This window comes from Amblyraja radiata, chromosome 11 (genome assembly GCF_010909765.2).
Source record: "Amblyraja radiata isolate CabotCenter1 chromosome 11, sAmbRad1.1.pri, whole genome shotgun sequence".
Lineage (NCBI taxonomy): Eukaryota > Metazoa > Chordata > Chondrichthyes > Rajiformes > Rajidae > Amblyraja > Amblyraja radiata.
Window position 1 is genome coordinate 55693579 of NC_045966.1, and position 20411 is coordinate 55713989.

A 20411-nucleotide genomic window follows, 5' to 3' on the forward strand; every position below is an offset into this window, starting at 1 on the left:
AAGGCAATTAAAAAAAAAATTTTAAACTGTCTTTCCCAAATCTTGGAAACCAAATGGACAAAAGTGAATAAATGTGGTTGTATCCATTATGGGAAATAGTGAAAAAGCCAAGGAATATTTTCAAATAGTTCTTCAAATATTTTCAAATTGCTCTTACAAATATAATGGGCCAAATATCCCCCATATGTCTAAGCTTCCTTAGAAATATAGAAAATAGGTGCAGGAGTAGGCCATTCGGCCCTTCTAGCCAGCACCGCCATTCAATATGATCCTGGCTGATCATCCAAAATCAGTACCCCGTTCCTGCTTTTTCCCTATATCCCTTGATTCCATTAGCCTGAAGAGCTAAATCTAACTCTCTCTTGAAAACATCCAGTGAATTGGCCTCCACTGCCTTCTGTGGCAGAGAATTCCACAGATAATAGTTTTGCAAATCACTCCATCTGAAGGCTCATGACCTGCTAAGTTCACATTATTTTGTTTTCATCAATTTTTGGTGCCAACCTCCTTGCAGGAGGAAGAAGGCAGCACCATTAGTTTGTTCTTTGATATATAACTTTCCATTGTGTTTAATTTCATTCACTTGTTGGCTCCCATCCTCCTTGTAATACACTCTCCTGCTATCCAGTTCCCGATATTAAAAGCTGGAGGCTTAAAGCAGCATTAAACCAGATGTATATTGTCCTATCTGTCATAGTGAAATGCAATTTCTGTGGAAAAGTAGTATGCTTGTGCATGAATTGAAATAATAATTTGATTGCAATTGCTTTGTTAGATGTGTACGTGGAGATCTGACTGTATGTTCGGCCGAGGTAAGCAAAATGATAGGTGGGTCATTGTGTGGTCTGAGTGGAAACAGAGCAGGAGACTGTTATCTAAATTGAGGTAATTCAGGTAAATGCGAAGAGCTCTGCAGAATGGAGTCTGGGCTCAGTGTTCAGCTCCCAGTCATTAGACACATGGGAAATTAATGCATAGCACAGAAAAGGTCTTTTAGTCAGGGCCAATCGATCAAGGACTGCAGTCCCTCTGAAGAAATGACCTATTTGGTCGAGCATTAATTATCCAAAGATGAAAGGGAGACAGAGTAGACCCTCACGATTAATGGCGATCGGTGATTATTGATTAAACAAACTAAATGGCCATTGCTTGTTTTTGTGCTTTCTTATACTTTCAGTGCTGTGAACATCGGAAAATTATATTTTCATGTTAGTGCTAACATATGGAAACAGGCACTCTAATATTAATAAAGTCATGGAGTCATACAACTTGCCCCTTGGCCCAATTTGCCAATGCCGATAAAGTTGTCCCATCTACACAAGTCCCACCTCCTTATGTTTGGTTCATGTCCCTCCAAACCTTTCCTCTCCATGTACCTGTCCAATTGTCTTTAATTATTAAATAGTCTTTTTTTCTCATGCATGCTTCAACTACCTCCTCTGGCAGTTATTTCCAGACACGCACCACCCTGTGTGAAAAAGTCCCCCCCCCCCAGGTTCCTATTAAATCTTTCCTCTCTCACCTTAAACATGTTTCCTCTGGTTGTTGATCCCCCTGCTCTGGGTGAAAGACTGTGCATTTACCCTATGGATTCCCCTCTTGATCTTAAACTCCTCTAGAAGATCACCACTCATCCTCCTGTGCTCCACAGAATAAAGTCTTAGCCTGCCTAACCTTTCCCTATAGCCCAGGCCCTCAAGTCTTGGTAATATCCTTGGAAAAAAGTAAGGTAGTGAAGTAACAGTGGGGCAACCATATGACCCTTTGCAAAGCAGGTAAGATAAACATTTAAATATTTGTACTGAGTTTCTCTGCAGAAAGAAAGTGATCATTGTCCCTTTAAATTATTATGGTAATTCCTCCTATTCTCCTATTATTGAGCAAGCAAAGAAGTTCAATGTGTTGCAACCATGCTTTGTCTCTAGGCCAGATCAAAGATTAGGTCAAAGACTGCTTGATGACAGGGGGTGTCTTGTATGCTATGAATTCTAGCCAGGTTGAAAAAAAAATCAATATTGCTCCCTATTCAACTTTTACTGATGGTGCCATACTGGTAGGGCATGGCTAACTGTGTACCAAGAGTGTAAATGTGTCAGGGGTTATGGGACGAAGGCAGGAGAATGCGGTTAAGAGGGACATATAGATCAGCCATGATTGAATGGTGGAGTAGCCTAATTCTACTCCTATTACTTATGACCTTATATATGTTTTATGAGTGCCATTTTGGCATAGTGTTTAACTTTTGGTTTTGATTGGTGGGCTGAAATCAGACGGAGTCTCGCCTGAATCCCCAGCATAGTACTGGGTGACAGCTATGTTTTCAGATGTGCTGGGTTTTTTAAATTGCATTACTGGATATTAAAAATCCCTTGGTATTATCTAAAGAATAGCAGAGGAGTTTCTGTGAAAGTTAGATTTACATGTACCCTTCAACCTACACCATTCAACTGACTGTCATTTATCTCCCTACTCTGTGAGAGTAAATCAATTGCCTGCAAAACTACAATGGACATTAAAATTAAAAAAACAGGTATTCCTTAGAACATACAAATGCAATTTTCTCATGTCTCTCAAGAAGGGCAGGGGTCCCTACAAATAAATCTCAAATCTCCAGAGAACTCTTGCCACTGTCAAAGTCTTAAAGCATTTAAACAGTTGGATTGGGAACCTACCCAGATTACTTAAATGTAATTGATTTGTTTTAGCTTCAGTTTTCTCATGCTGTACATGCTTAAGCACTTTTTAAAATTTTCACTATGTATCTTTACATTAAAAAAATGTGTTTGAAGATGCAGCGCGGAAGCAGGCCCTTCGGACCACCGAGTCCTTGCCGACCAACAATCACCCATACACCAGTTCTATCCTGCACACTAGGGACAATTTACAGAAGCCAATTACCCTCAAACCCTGCATAGCTTTGGAAACTGGAGCACCCGGGGGAAACACAGGCAGGTCACAGGGAGAACATACAAACTCTACAGATGTCACCCAAGTTCAAGATTGAACCCATGTCCACAGCAACTCTGCAGTTGTGCCACTGTGCCACCCATTAAAAATTGTTTGATACTTGTGAATGCATGAGGGGATGCATTCACAATTTATATTAGACTATACAATTTACAGACTATACAATTTACAGTGTAGAGTTCTCTTAGTGCAGCAGATTCCCGCCAGGTTATGTTCAAACCCAGTGGGCCAGAGAACAGGCTAGAGCAGGGGACGGACGTCCTGCTAAGCAAATTCAAGGACAATCAAAATGCTAGGTAGAATCGTGGGAAGTAATGTAACTGCATCTTTTTCCATAGAGGTACTATACGTTATTGGAACAAAGTTAGCAGAGGAGTTCTCCGTATCAAATGTTTTTGTCTAGAATTTTCTGAATTGAGTCTGATCATGGGGCATCTAATTCACGTGACCTTTTCCCTTGGAATTTGTGCAATTGCAAGTTGTTGGCAGTGGAAGCTGATTACGTTCCAACAAAATCATTGTAGCACCTGAGTCCGAGTGAGTGACAAGTCCAACAGTATCCCTCTCTGTCAGTGCAATGCACAAAAGTACAATTTTAACTGATTTAAACCCATAATCATCATAATCATAATCATACTTTATTAGCCAAGTATGTTTTGCAACATATGAGGAATTTGATTTGCCATACAGTCATACCAATAAAAAGCAACAGAACACACAAAATCCATTTTAACATAAACATCCACCACAGTGACTCCTCCGCATTCCTCACTGTGATGGAAGGCGAAAAAAAGTTCAATCTCTTCCCTTCTTTGTTTTCCCGCGGTCAGGGAGCCTCGAGCCTTCTGTTGATGGGGTGATCTTGGCTCCCGTTGCCGGTGGCATTTGGGCCCTCACGTCGGGGTGATCAAGCTCCTGCTTTAGGGGGGTATCTCAGCTCCCCTACGCCGGGCGATTTGACCCCAGGTCGGGGTTGGTCGAAATCTTTTGTGTTGTTTGGAGCTCCCGACATCAGTCTCTACCCGAGACTGCGATCTCCTCGATGGTGAAATCCGCAGGCCGCGGTTGGTGCTTTGATCCCAGGCAAGGGATTGCAGGGCTCCGATGGTAAGTCCAGGTCCCCGCGGTGGGGCTCAAAGTCAGTCCCGAGCAAGGCCGCCCGCTCCATGATGTTAGGCCGCAGAGTGACCGGAGATATGATCCGGAAAACAATCACATCATTGATAGATCGTCAACAGAGCGCAGCGGATCATCGGGACAGAGCTGCCAGCCTTGGAGGGCATCTACCACACGCGGTGCCTCAGGAAGGCCCTCAGCATCCATAAGGACTCATCACACCCCTGCCACGGTCTGTTTCAACTACTTCCCTCCGGCAGACGTTACAAGGCCTTCTACGCCCGAACCTCCAGACTCAGGAACAGTTTTATCCCAAGAGCTATAGCGGCTCTGAACTGGCCCTAATGAGTGCCCCCCCCCACCCACCCCCTTTGGACAGTCTCCCTCAGATGGTCACGTCAATCAATTCAGCTTGTTTATTTATGTATTGTATTTATTTACCTTTCTTGTACATCAGTGGAGCTGCATACTAAATCTCGTTGCACTGACGTGCAATGACAATAAAAGATATATTATTATTATTATTATAGGGTAAGTGATTAATGTGAGGATCTCAGCTTCTGTCCCCATCCTCTGTCCCAGCTCCTTATCATTACTTCAACATGGAGTCTCAGTGAACTTAAAAGTAAAAAATGGCACTATGTTGAAAGGAGAAGATCAGATGACTTCTTGCTGCAAGTAAGAATGAACTACAGGTGTTGAAATCGTGCATAGAATACAAAGTGCTGGGGTAACTCAGCAGTTCAGGCTGCATCTCCGGAGGATATGGACAGGCGACGTTTCGGGTCCTTCTTCAGACTCCAGTGTATGTAAGATACTTAGAGGAATGCGTTAGGCAATATATAAATACAATGCCTACAATGAAAGTGAAGGATTGGGAAAGAAACAGGATTATAGGAAAAGTGGTATAGATGAAACAAATCACGGATGTAAAGATGGGAGGAAGAGAGAGGGAGGCAGGAGGAGGAATCAAGTGATGATTGATTCATTAGTGACGATGTGAAAAAACAAATCTCATAATTTGTATTCAAGATGATAAAACTGCTGACATAGAGATGGTATTTTCACAATGTCAGACTATTTGTGGACCTGTCAAATAAGAATAAAGGGTGCGTAATTGAATCAGAAACAAAATGTTGGAGGAACTTAGTGGGTTGAGCAGTATCTGTGATGGCAAACAGTATGGTCAACCTTTCAGGTCTGTCCCTATATCAGTTCCCCGTTCCTGCCTTCTCCCCATTTCCCTTGACTCCGCTATCTGCAAGAGCCCTATCTAGCTCTCCGTTGAGAGTATCCTGAGAACCGGCCTCGGGAACATGTTTCCTGCCTCTAGCATGTCCAAACCCTTAATAATCTTATGTTTCAATATGATCAGAGGGAAGATAGCCAATTTAAAGAGGTAATAGTCAATGGTTCTTTATTTGTCAGATGTACAGACCTACAGTGATTTTTTTGTTTTGTTTTGCATTCAGTTCAGTAAAGTATTGCCGCACCTAAGCACAATCCTTGATTAGTACAGAGTGCAAAGAAATAGTCTCCTGAGACCACGTGCCAGGTTTTGGCACTTTAAAAAAAAAGTCCAGTCCCATCCGCACGCTCGGTCTCCTGAAGCGGAGGGAATGGAACCTGGCCGGGAGGTGATAGGTGTTCTAGGTGCAGCAAAGACAAGTGGAAGTCTGAAAATTTAAGCTTCCAGTTGTTAAATCTACTTTAGGCTTTGAATCATCTCCCCGCACTGAGTTGACCAATCTTCAATTCCCAGGATGGTGGGACTGTCAGATACTGAGAGAATGGAGTGGCTGGGCTTGTATACTCTGGAATTTAGAAGGATGAGAGGATATCTTATTGAAACATATACGATTATTAAGGGTTTGGACACGCTAGAGTCCAAACCCAGGGGCCACAGTTTAAGAATAAAGGGTAAGCCATTTAGAACAGAGATGAGGAAACACTTTTTCACACAGAGAATTGTGAATCTGTGGAATTCTCTGCATCAGAGGGCGGTGGAGGCCGGGTCTTTGGATACTTTCAAGAGAGAGCTAGATAGGGTTCTTGCAAATAGCGGAGTCAGGGGATATGGGGAGAAGGCAGGAACGGGGTACTGATTGTGAATGATCAGCGATGATCACATTGAATGGCGGTGCTGGCTCGAAGGGCCGAATAGCCTACTCCTGCACCTATTGTCTATTGTCTATTGTCTATTGTTTATTGTCTATTGTTCAACCCCAGGAAATACATCGCTGACTCAAGGTTTGGGTTTTGCTCTCTCTGCCCAGACTTAAATATCATTTCAAGGAGAAGTTAGTAATCAGATTAACGGACACAAAATATATCTTCTTTATCTTTCATTCAAACAAATTTGATTTGGAATTTGTGCATGTGAGGCAATGAGAAATGGACTTGTCTACCAGTGTAGCACAGTGGTATGGTGCCATCCAATAATGGCATTTAGTGCTACAATGACCAGCTGATATGACAGTGTTTGTTTCGCACGAGAAAACAAAGACAAGTTTGCATCCCAGTGCATTTTATCATTTTATTTCCACCAGGTCTATTCAACTTCAGTCAGAGGGTGGTGAATCTGTAGAATTCTTTGCCACAGAAGGCTGTGGAGGCCGTCAATTGATATTTTTAAGGCAGAGATCGATAGATTCTTGATTAGTACGGGTGTCAGAGGTTATGGGGAGAAGGCAGGAGAATGGGGTTAGAAGGGAGAGTAATTCAGCCATGATTGAATGGTAGAGGAGACTGGATGGACCAAATCGCCTCATTCTGCTCCTATCACTTATGAATTTATGAACTACTAGTTCAAGTTCAAGTTTAAGTTTGCGTTTATTGTCACTTAACCGATTAGGGTACAGTGCAATTTGAGTTACCATACGGTCATACTAAGTTCGGGGCCTTTGAATCCTCCGCAGTTCGTCGCTGTCGACCGTTCGACGTCCAAGCCCTCGCGTCGGGATGATCGAAACACCGGTGTCGGGGTGGATCGGAACACTCCGTGGGGTGGAGCTCCCGAGTCGGCCTCTTCTTACTGCGGCTTCACGGTGTTAAAATCCACAGGCCCCACGGTCGGAGCCCTTTCACTGGCGTTCCTTGGCAAAGGATCGCAGCCTCTGCGATGGTAAGTCTTGAAGTTCCGGTGTCGGTCTCCAGGAAAGGCCGCATCGCTGCACGTTGTAGGCCACGGGGGGGGGGGACGGAGATCCGACGGGGAAAAGTTGCATCTCCGTCGTGGTAAGTGACTGAAAAAAGTTCCCCCGATACCCATCCCCCCCCCCCCCCCACCCCCCACTCCAAACATAAAACATACCAAGAAACATTGAAACATACATTTAAGACATACTTAAAATAATAAAAACAGGGAAGGGACGAGACTGACTGTTGGCGAGGCTATGAAGGATCCATGCTGCAAGCAAATGCTAAACAAGGTTTTTTCATTGCATTTCAAAAAGGCAAATCCGGAAATAATTTAATTGCAACACTACATCTGAGGTGGAGGGGTTTGATCCTTGGCTGAGAGTTGAGAATGTGAAACCGAGAAGGTAGGATGTGATTGAATTGCCTAAAGGGTTGATAAAGATCGTCCTGTAATTCTCCATCAATGTCTAACAATTGGTTGCTGAGTAAACAAGTGTGCTGGTTGCAGGAGGTACAGGGTCAAGGTCAGACTTAACCTTGGAACAAGTCCCTGAATAGATAGCTTGCTGACATCATACAAACTCCCACTCGGAGAGAGACTATGGGAGATACCTTGGAAGAGGACATCAACTCAGCACATTTGGGGTTGATTTTAGAGGTCAGGGTAAAATTAGAAATTATAAGAGCGAATACAAGGAAGGCAACAAGAAGAAGGGTCTCAACCAAAAACGTTACCGTTCCTTCTGTCCAGAGTTGCTGACTGACCCGCTGAGTTACTCCATCATTTTGTGTCTATCTTCAAGATAATAAGACAGCTATGTTTACAATTACCCAATTAAAAATATAGATTATGAAGTTAATGCTGTAGAATTTCATTAATTAGATCTTGCCTTATCCTGCAGTAATTGACACAGTTTCAGTATCACATTGGATAATTATTTAATATTGGAAAGTTGTTACTTTTTCTATTTGCATTATTAATGACCAATTTAGTTAGTTGTGGACTCCATTAGACTGGTTGCCAGCTGGCTTGATGGATATATTGGGATGTATTATTAATTAATCATGAGAACAAGACCATTCAGCTTGTCGAACCCTTATACTGGATACATGTGAGAGAAATCCATCTAGTTGTACTCTTCTGCCCTCCCTTTCTCTCCCTCTCCACACACCCATGCATACCATCCTTGTAGATGCTTATCCAGGTCACGCTAACCTCAAAATGCATCAATGTGTTCATAGTTCAATTACGCTGAGTTTGAATTGTGTGCTTTTGCGGTCCTGTGCTTTATCTGATGTTTAATAATTGCACTCACACATTTTTACGGCTGTGCTACCCTGCGGTATCTGTGGTGATATCATTTTTCTGCCGCGTAATTTCCCCAGGTGGTGTGTTTGGTTATCAAGTTTGTGTACTATGCCTTCTGCCAGCCTGTTTATTTCACTTTAATGACTGTGTTAAAGCAATGCAGCAAGGAATTAGGCACAAACATATTAATCAACGTGATTCCAGAACAAATTAGCCTGTTGTCTGGTTCAGAGCCTTTGTTCTGTCCCCAACTGTGATGTTAGCAGTTCTAATGTGTCCCACTATAATTCTTAGTCATAGAGAGATTCAGCATGGAAACAGGCTCTGTGGCCAACCATCAAGCATACATTTTTACACTATTCCATAACAAAGTTCCTGCTCACATTCCCACCAGCTCCCCCTAATTCTACCTCTCTCCGACACACAATTGCCGCTTAATGCTGATCGAGAATGGAGAGTTTTCAGGACAATCGGCCCCGCCAATTAACCCAGCAGCCCTCTCATTTTTCAGATATGGGAGGAAAACTCAATCGCCTGGACACAGGAAGAACGTGCCAACTTCACATAGAAAGCTAGAGCTGTGAGTCAACGGGTCCACCAGCAGCATCACAGTGCCACCTAATTCTTCTTCATTCTCAGCTTCCTACACTATTCAGCTGGAGGGACAGATCCTCACTGTTGTTCTGAGAATGCCACAATTTTCGAGTCTCACCATTGCCTGCACTGTAATGCAAAACCACACTTTCTTTCAGGCAATTGGTAGGGGCTTCCTGGAAAGGTGCATGGCTGCTCGGATGGTTCACAGCCACGGTTATACTTGCCTATTTAGTTCAGTTTAGTTTAGTTAAGAGATACAGCGCAGAAACAGGCCCACCGAGCCCACACTGACCAGCGATCCCCTGCACACTATCCTACACCAGGGACAATTTTGACATTTTTATACCAAGCCAATTAACCTACAAACTCATCCGTCTTTTTTCTTTTTCTTCACACACTATATATCTCACGTCTTTCTATCCTTTACTATCTAATCTCTTTTTCTTATTCTAATCTTTCTTTAATATATAAAAAAAGAAGAAGCTGTACATAAAATGTATTATGAAAATATATATTAGGCACTTTGGTGCCATATGATTGTACTTACTTCTAATAAAATTAAAATTTTTAAAAATTTTTAAAAAATTAACCAACAAACCTGTACATTTTTGGAATGTGGGAGGAAACCAAAGGTCTCAGAGAAAACCCACACAGATCATGGGGAGAACGCACAAACTCTGCACAGACAAGCACCCGTAGCCAGGATCGAACACAGGTCTCTGGCGCTGTATGCGCTGTAAGGCAGCAACTTTACTGCTGCGCCACCATGCTGCTCATCACACCAGCAGACCACAGAAGCCTTGTCCATATTGTCAGATTTCCCACATGACGTTTAATTCTATCCTTTGAGCATCACCTACCTTTATTTCTCCCAGTCCTCCTCTCACCTTCTGTCTCCATCACTGTTTCCATCTTTGCCTGACCACTTGTGTCCTTCTTTACTACTTCTTTACTTTTTCTTCAGTTCTGATGAAAGGTTCCTGACACAGAACATTGACCGCCTATCCCTCCAAAGATGCTGCCCAACGTACTGAACGTTTGTTTCAGATTTCCAGTATTTGCATTGTTATTTTCCTTTGATTTACACTGAGAGACTAGGCGGTATTGAACAGTGTAGGGTAGACAGTCAAATCCTTTTTCCCAGGGTGGAAATGTCAAATACTAGAGAACATAGCTTTAAGGTGAGAGGGGCAACGCTTAAAAGGAGATGGTTGGGCAACTTTTTACAAGGAGAATGATGGATGCCTGGCCCATGCTTCCAGTGGTGATGGCGGAGACAGATACAACAGTGGCATTTAAGATATTTTTGAACAGGCACTAGGATATGCAGAGAATGAAAGGACATGCATCGCGTGCAAGCAGAGATTAGTTTAACTTGGCATCATGTTTGACATGGACATTGTTGGCCAAAGAGCCTATTCTCATGCTGTCCTGTTCTACGGAGTCTCAACGAACTGCAGATGCGAGTTTACAAAAAAAAAAGACACAAAGTGCTGGAGAAACTCAGCAGGTCTGGCAGCATCTCTGGAGAACCTGGATAGGTGACGCTTGGGGTTGGGTTTGAAGAAGGGTCCCAGAACAAACACGACCCAAAGATGCTGCCTGACCTGAGTTATTCCAACACTTTGTGTCTGTACTGTTCTATATGCTTTCCTGCCCAACCATTGCACCTTTCCCCATAAGCCTCCTTCCTATGAGTGCTGCGGTATAAAACAGGCTATTCAGCCCACTTTGTCCATGCTGACCATCAATTACCCATCTACATTAATCTCAATTGCCAGCAATTAATCAATAGTTAATTTTTTTCTGTTGAGAAGCTGTTTATTTGTAACAGATCCCAGTCATCTGCAGACTTCCCCAGCCCTGGTCTTGAGTCCTTACGGCACTCCTTTTGCTTAAGTGGGATGAAACCATGGCTTTTGTGCAAGGCCGATTGTCTTGACAACCCTTCGGTCTTGTTCAGCATTTAAGTGGCATCCGGCAGAGTGTGGGCTTATGTTTAAAGATACAAGCATCCAGCGCTGCCTGCTTGGTCAAAGCATCATGTGGAGACAATATCCCACCTCAGCACTGCTTCCACTTCAACACCATGGGGAAACCTCCTTCATCAGATAATGACTCATTTTATATGCAAGGCAAAGCAGGTTGTCAATAATTAATGAAACATTGTTGATGTATAATACATAGCAAGATTGCTCCATTTTGCTTTCAAGAAAACAGTGATTTAAAGATATGTTGCTGAGAAAGCATGAGACATGGACAGATAAAAGCAGTGCGTAAGTCTGAGCCAATCCATGACTAAACTAGGTTTAAAACTCAATAGGATGACAGTCCCCATTGCTGCCCCATTGAATCTGTTGATACACGGATTGCCTGTTAGTAAATGGGCTGTGAGACCAAACCAATATTTCTCGTCATTCATCCATTTGCCTATTTGAAGACCAACATTGTGCACATATTAATGGCTAGAATTGTCACCATAATAATATAAAGTCAACAGCATAAGTATATGGGGCAGCACAGTGGTGCAGAAGGGTGGCATAGTGGTGCAGCGGTAGAGTTGCTGCCTTATAGCGCCAGAGTCTCGGGTTCGATCCTGACTACGGGTGCTGTCTGTACGGAGTTTGAACGTTCTCTCTGTGACTACGTGGGTTGTCTCTGGGTGCTCTGGTTTCCTCCCACATTCCAAAGACATGCAGGTTTGTAGGTTTGTAGGTTTGTAGGTCTGAAGAAGGGTTTCGGCCCGAAACGTCGCCTATTTCCTTCGCTCCATAGATGCTGCTGCACCCGCTGAGTTTCCCCAGCAATTTTGTGTACCTTCGATATTCCAGCATCTGCAGTCCCCTTTTGAACACAGGTTTGTAGGTTAATAAGGCTCTGTGAATTGACCCAAGTGTGTAGGATAGATCCAATGTATGGGTGATCACTGGTCGGTATGGACTTGGTGGGCCGAAGGGCCTGTTTCCACGCTGTATCTCTAAACCAGTCCATTTGTTGTAAAGGGTTTGAGGAAGCAAATATCTAAATAGAAAATCATTGTTTCTGACTTCTATCCAATGCAGGTTTGAGGAGCAAGACCTTATCTCCTGTTATGTAGGAAGGAACTGCAGTTGCTGGTTCAAACCGAAGATAGACACAAAATGTTAGAGTAACTCAGTCTCGACCCGAAAGGTCACCCACTCCTTCTCTCCAGAGATGCTGCCTGTCCCGCTGAGTTACCCCAGCATTTATACGTCTTTATCTTCTGCCTGTGTACCATAAAATCTATTGGGTTCAATGTCAAATTCTCCAACTTCCAGATCTCACTCTATCTTCTGGCTGTACCAGAACAAGCCATTTCTGCCGGTCATCATTGTGCCTTAATTTTCCTATTTTACTTGTTCTTCCTTGTTTGCTGGGCATGTCCCAGACATGGAAGCTTAAGGTGCTCTCAAATGTGCCATTTTGACAGCCTATTAGCGATGTTCCCTTTGTGCTAGCATTAGTTCCCCACCTCCTCTCTTACTGAAAACTCATATATATTTCCCTCTCTCTCAGTTCTGATGAAAGTTTCCACACTTTCCATACCTGTCCTGGGCCTCCTCCACTTTCAGAGTCAGGCCACACTCATATTGGAGGAACAACATATTTTGATTGGGCAGCTTACAAACCAGTGGTATGAACATTGATTTATCTACTTTCAAATAACCCTAGCATTCCCTGTTCTACGCCCCCATCCTAGTCATCCTACCAGTTCCACTGTTCACATCCCTGCATCCCTCTTGTTATCACTTCCCCAGCCAACAATGGGGCATTATGGACTCCACCCTAGGCCTACGTGATCTCCCCGCTTGCTAAACACTTTAAATACCCTTGTAGACAAAAGTGCTGGAGAAACTCAGCGGGTGAGGCAGCATCCATGGAGCGAAAGAAATAGGCAGCGTTTCGGGCTGAAACCCTTCTTCAGACTTTAAATACCCGTCCCATTCCCAATTTCTTTCCTGGGCCGTCTCCACACAAATTGGAGGAACAGCCCCTCATATTTCGCTTGGGCAGCTTACAACCCAACGGTATAAAAGTCGATTTCTCTAACTTCAAATTACCCTTGCTTTCCCTCTCTCTCCATCCCTCCCCAATTCTCTGACTAGCTTCGTTGGCCTTCTGATTAATTTTACTGATTGCATGCCTCCCTGCCATCTTCTCCTCAACTAACAATCAACTATTCTATATTTACTTAACTTCATCTGCTTCGATCTGTCATTTTCACACCTTACCCTTCCATATCTCTACTCCCGCTCACTGACTGTCAGTCTGAAGAAGGGTCTCGACCTGAACCGTCACCCATTCCTTCTCTCCAAAGATGCTGCCTGTCCCGCTGAGCTACTCCAGCATTTAGTGTCTATCTTTGGTGTATAACCAGCATCTGCAGTTCCTTTCTACACATTTTTGTTGCCTCCCCTGCGTACAACATGCCTGAAGCCCTGTTATATTATCCATACTCTGAGTCTAACCAGGAGAACAGTATTCAGTCCCCCTATGGATGATGCCTTCCTCAAAAGTTTGGAGCAGATTCATATTATAGTTTCTTCTAGGACTCTTTTAAATATTTAATGTTTCCCCAGGCATGTAGGCATGGAGACACATACGAAATACAAGTACGGAACCACAGTCAGCAGTGGAAGCCAAGATATTGGGTATTTTAAAGTGGAGATTGATAGGTTTTTGATTAGCAAGGCCTTCAAAGGTTACAGAGAGAAGGCAGGAGAAAGAGGTTGAAAGGGAATAAAAGATCTGCCATGATCGAAAGGCGGAGTAGACTCAATGCGCAGAATGGCTTACTTCTGCTCCTATGTCTTATGGTTTTATGGTCTTCTAATAAAAGCCTTGTTCGGAAACTAAGAGGCCGGTCCACACTAGCTCTGCCCTCCTAACTGATGGCAGAGTAAAAAACTAATTGTTAATTTAAACAATGGAAATCTCATCATTTATGGGATCATATTATGTGTGATGAGCATCATATTCATTTTTAGCTTCACCAGTTTTGTCTTTTTGAAACAAACCTCCAGCGTATGGCCAGCACACAGGATGGGTGGAGATAATTTATTTCAAATTTTAAAAAATCATTTTTTGAAACTGTCAGTTTACAGGTAGGCAAATTCATCATTGGGAAGGTATTGAAGATTGATTTTGGATGGATTTGCCAAAAGCCGCCAAGAGCCATGCAAAATATATCATGCACGCAGAGGTATAGGGCTTATATCTGAACAATCCTTGAAGTCATGTGTATCACGTTTACACAGGAGCATTGTCCAGCCAATTGTGGCCCACAACTCCATCTCCACGGTCAAATAAACATGTACTTTACGAGTTCCTTTTGCTCATGAACGCATGCTTCCTATCTTTTATTTGGGTAATTTCACATATAACTACACTCTCCTTTGTCTGAGGAGCGGTCCCAACCCAAAATAATCATCTGTCCATTTCCCTCCATAGTTGCTGCCTGGCCTGCTAAATTCCTCCAGCAGTTTGTTTTTTGCTCGAGCTTTCAGCATCTGCAGACTATTGTGTCTCTCTTCCATTAATCTTTTTCCTTCTACGCTTTTGACTTTCTCACATGTCTGGAACAACTTTTCCCTTGGAATTAATGATGTATGGAGATGAGCTTTCTTTCTCCCGGGCTGATTTTTCACAGACTTGAGGATATGGTTACCTCATGCATAATTGTCAAGGATGACATGGTTCCTTGAGTATCCTCTGCAAGTCCTTACACAAGAAAGTTTGGCATGTCCTCAACAACCCTCACCAACTTCTACAGATGCGCCGCAGAAAGCATTTTATCGGGATGCATCACAGCATGGTTTGGGAACAGCCCCATTGAAGGCCGCAAGAAATTGCAGAGAGTTGTGGGCCTAGCACCGACCATCACGCCAACTCACCTTCCTTCCATTAACACCATCTACACTTCACGCTGCATCAGCAAGGCCAGCAGCATACTCTCACCCCAGTCACTCCCACTTCTCCCCTCCCCTATCAGGCAAGAGGTACAAAAGTTTGAAAATTCAAACCTCCAGATTCTGGAACAGTTTCTGCCCAGCTGTTATTAGGATACTGAACCATTCTTTCACAACTAGAGGACGGCACTGACCTCCCATCTACCTCAGTGAAGACCTTCAAACCATCTATCATTAATCAGACTCTATCTTGCATTACACGGTGTGCCCTTTATCTGCCCACTGTGGATGGCTTGATTGAAATCATGAATAGTCTTTTCATTGACTGGATAGCACATAACAGAAAGCTTTTCGCTATTCCTGAGTACACATGACAATGAAAAACTAAACTAAACTAAGCACTGAACAGTAATGCGCTTTGTGTATTTCCTGAGAGAACTCCAAGCTTTTGAAAACTGCTTTCAAAATTCCTTCTGAGTGAAGCTGATTTCTGTCCTCCCATGACCCAGTATTTCTCTACACTTGCACTTAAAGTCTTTGGTTAATTATTTAAAGTTGAGATCAATTATTGCTTAACCGTTCGCATTGAAGAGAAGTAACATTATTGACACATCACAGAGTGGTGCCTCGACAAGAGAAATATCTCAGGCATGAAGTGAAATTAGGCTTTTTTTGTGCTGATAACAGTGTGCAGGCACTTCTGTCTGATTCCCAAGCTAAAAGAAGCTCCAACTATGTTATTTCCATTGTTTTTGCTGTATCTTACCATGACCTAGAGCAATACATAGTGTTAAAGTCTATATGTGGACAAAGAGGGAGCTGAATTAAAGCACCCTTTCACAACCTCAGAATTCCCCACAGAAATTAATACCTAAAATACTGCATCTTCAAATAATGTTGCAGGTTTATTAACATTCACTTGATGTGTCAGATCAGACCTCTCTGTATGACACAGTGAGGCATGGCACTGTGGAGCAGCGGTAGAGTTGGTACTTTACAGCACCAGAGACTCAGGATCCAAATCCTGACCAGTACGGAGTTTGTACGTTCTTCCTGTGACTGCGTGGGTTTTCTCCGGGTGCTTCGGTTTCATCCCACACCCCAAAGACGTGCAGATTTGTTGGTTAATTGGCTTCGGTACAATTGTAAATGGTCCGTAGTTTGTGTAGGATAGTGTTCGTGTGCGGGGATCGCTGGTCGGCATGGACTCGGTGGGCCAAAGGGCCTGTTTCCGCGCTGCATCTCGAAACTAAACTAAACATTCCATTCGAAAGGAACCACATGAGCACTCCCTCTGGTATTTTGTTGACAGGGAAGATTGGACTATGTGCTGGGGTATCTGAACTGAGACGTGAACCTTTAAGTATTATAGCTCAGAGACAAGGAGAATTCACCAAGTAACACACAGCTGACATAAAAGAAAGGGGCAATAGAACAGTTCCTACCTGTTTTGCACCATACTCATAGCCATCCAGTCAGCAGGGTAGACACTCTTTTTTATCAAAGCCATGAACAAGATGAAGGTTTCCATGAAGAAATCCTAAGGGGAAAATCCATTGGTTAGGAACAAGTGACAAAATCAGTGACTCAGATTCAGATTCAGATTCAGATTCAACTTTATTGTCATTGTGCAGTGTACAGTACAGAGACAACGAAATGCAGTTTGCATCTCCCTAGAAGAGCGACATAAATATGACCAATAAATAAAACTATTTACGTGCATACAGTCATAGTATATTTTTCCTGGTTGGAGGAGTGTCCGGGGGGGGGGGTGATTGGCAATCACCGAGGTACAGTGTTGAGTAGTGTAACAGCTGCAGGGAAGAAGCTGTTCCTGGACCTGCTGGTCCGGCAACGGAGAGACCTGTAGCGCCTCCTGATAGGGGGTGGCGGGGAGAAGGAAGGAAAAAGGAGGAGGAGGAGCCCGAGGGCTGGGGGATGGGAGGAGACAGCCCGAGGGCTAACATAATTGGGAGAGTTGTCGTAGGTTGTCGCTACGTGATGTAGGTTGTCGCCGGTGCTGACTTTGTTTTTCTTTTGTTGTAAAGGAATGATTCTATTTCAAATTTTATGTCGAAGGGGGGTCCAGTCGCCGGCTTTTTGGCGATGACAGTCACTGGCAGTCACATAAAAATAGGCCCTTTGGACTCCCTGAGATGTTTGAAACTAGTTCAAGGGACAGCTGTCACTCTCCTTTACAGCACATTTACCACTTGATGAGGTCCAGCGTTGACACAAGTTGGCTCATGCTGGAAGAGCTAAGGGAATGTAGTTCAGTTTAGTTTAGTTTATTGTCACGTGTCGCTACAGTAAAAGCTTTTTGCTGTGAGCTAACTGGTGAGCAGAAAGACAATACATGATTACAATCGATCCATTTACAGTGCATAGATACATAAGGGAATAATGTTTAGTGCAAGGTAAAGCCAGCATAGTCTGATCAAGGATAGTCCGAGGGGCATCACAGAGGTAGATAGTAGTTCAACAGAGCGCAGCGGATCATCGGGACAGAGCTACCAGCCTTGGAGGGCATCTACCACACGCGGTGCCTCAGGAAGGCCCTCAGCATCCATAAGGACTCATCACCCCCCTGCCACGGTCTGTTTCAACTACTTCCCTCCGGCAGACGTTACAAGGCCTTCTACGCCCGAACCTCTAGAATCAGGAACAGTTTTATCCCAAGAGCTATAGCGGCTCTGAACCGGCCCAAATGAGTGCCCCCCCCCACCCACTCCCTTTGGACAGTCTCCCTCAGATGGTCACGTCAATCAATTCAGCTTGCCTATTTATGTATTGTATTTATTTACCTTTCTTGTACATCAGTGGAGCTGCACACTAAATCTCGTTGCACTGACGTGCAATGACAATAAAAGATATATTATTATTATTATTATATTATTATATTATTCAGCACTGCTCTCTGATTGTGGTAGGTTGATTCAGTTCCCTGATAACAGCTGGGAAGAAACTGTTCCTTAATCTGATGGTGTGCGCTTTCACACTTCTATATCTTTTGCCTGATGGGAGAGGGGTGAAGAGGGAGTGACCCGGGTGCGACTCATCCTTGATTATGCTGCTGGCCTTGCCAAGCCAATAGAAGGGAGGTTGGTTTGTGTGATGGTCTGGGCTGCATCCACAATTTGCTGCATTTCCTTACAGTCCTGGATGGAGCTGTTCCCAAACCAAGCTATGATGCATCCCGATAAAATGCTTTCTGTAGCTTACATCTCAGGCATCAAAGCAACATTATTTCCTCTTGTGCCCAGCAAGTTATTCAACTGCAGAAAGCATCAACTGAATCCTGCAAAACCCTCCTCAATTTTAACTCATGCACACTCCCAAAAGAAAATATTGGATCTGAAAATAGAATATGTTCTATTAAACATTATTATTGCCTCCCCTGCATATAAGATGCCTGAAGCCCTGATATATTATCCATACTCTGAGTCTAACCAAGAGAACAATATTCAGTCCTCCTATGGATGATGCCTTTCTCAAAAGTTTGGAGTAGATTCATTTTGTAGTTCCTTGTGAATGTTGAATGTTTTCCCCAGGCATAAAGGCATGGAGACAAGTTTTGAAATATGACAAGTATGGAGTACAGACGGCAGTGGAAGCCAAGACATTGGGTATTTTTAAATCAGAGATTGAAAGGTTTTTGACTCATAGGCATGTCAAAATTACAGAGAGAAGGCAGGAGAATGGGGTTGAAAGGGAAAAATAGATCAGCCATGATCGAATGGCGGACTAGACCAGATGGGCCGAATGTCTAACTTCTGCTTCTGTCTTATGGTCTTTTAATAAAAGTCTTGTTTGGAAACTAAGAGGCTGGTCCACCCTAGCACTGCCATCCTACCCTGATGGCAGAGTAAGAAGCTGAGTGTCAATTTAAACAATGGGAATCTCATCATGGTCAAATAGCACCTTCATTTCTGCCTCTTTTGAGCAGGCTTCGATTTTCTATCCCTTTCCCTCTTCCCCAATGTGACATTTTCTCTTCTTATTCTTTTGTGAAACGCCTTTGGATGTTTCATGATGTTATAAACACTATGGAGGCATAATATTCTTCTAGAATGGGTTCATTTTTGTTCCATGTAGGAAGGAACTGCAGTTGCTGGTATAGACCGAATATAGACACAAAATGCTGGAGGAACTCAGCGGGACCGGCAGCATCTCTGGAGAGAAGGAACGGGTGACGTTTCAGGTCGAGACACCTCATTGTATTCTCTCCCCATTTGCTCCCCCAGATCCTACCACTCATTCACAATGGCCAATTATACTCCTCATTCTTTTGTCTTTGGGCCATTGGGGGAAACTCGCACAATTACAGGGAGAATGTGCAAACCACGCACGGCACTACCACGCTCGTCGGAAGAAGGGTCTCAACCCGAAACGTCACCCGGAGATGCTGCCTGTCCCGCTAAGTTACTCCGGCTTTTTGGATCTATCTTCATTTTTGTTCCACTGTGTTTCTCTGTTGAGGTGAAATGACATTGGTGGCAGTATTGATCCTCTCCATGTTATAACAGGGTTCCGTTCGAGTGAACTGATTGTAAACTGTGGGGCTGGCAGGTAATATATATAAATAAAAACATAGACCAACCAAAGGCAATGTGTAGTTGAACCAGGGCATTTAACTTCAGCCCTTGAGCTATTGCAGTGAACCTAGTTCACACATGGCAGACGATGCCTGCAGCCCTGCTACAACCATCCCGTTGGTCTCTCAAAATGCTCATTTGTATGTACGAGCTGTCCATATGTGGGGAGCTCATAACCTGTAGATTACCTGTACATAAAATCACAGGCCAATTTCTCCTGAAAATAGACACAAAGAGCTGGAGTAACTCAGCGATTCAAAGACAGCATCTCTGGAGAAAAGGAATAGGTGACGTTTTGGGTGGAGACCCTTTTCCTGACAAGCCCTGCCTCCTATTAGGACCATAAGGATGTCTCTCCCAAGATATATATTCCCATATTTAAGCACCCACCTTCCCTTTTTAAATTGATTTTATTTCGACTTTGCGGTTTTTAGGCCAATATTTTTGCTTTGCTTTCATCTTTTATTCGTATAACCTTTCATGCGCAAAACTAAAACTTATTCTTCTATTAAATATTCAAGAATAATACAAAAAATATTGATGTTTACAGATTCAAAAGTAAAACATTTCCCTCAGGACTTCAAATTGAATTGAACTACCGTGGATCTGCCATGGTTGGATTTAATGTGCAGAAGAATGTAACACAAGAAGGCAAGGAAGCGGAGGCCATTCATCCCTTCCTACCTTCTCTGGCACTCAGGCAGCTTTATCTCAGCACCACTTTCTAGCCTAATTCCATATTTCTCGATTCTAATA

At 43.3% G+C, this 20411-nt stretch overlaps 1 protein-coding gene across 1 annotated transcript in view; it reads right to left on the reverse strand.

Annotated features, from left to right (window-relative positions):
• Positions 1–20411, reverse strand: part of dock2 (dedicator of cytokinesis 2) — a 703541-nt gene that overhangs the window by 190254 nt on the left and 492876 nt on the right. Inside the window, exon 29 of the mRNA XM_033029960.1 lies at positions 16506–16600. Coding sequence (XP_032885851.1) covers positions 16506–16600 — 95 coding nt within the window. The remainder of the gene's footprint in view (positions 1–16505; positions 16601–20411) is intronic.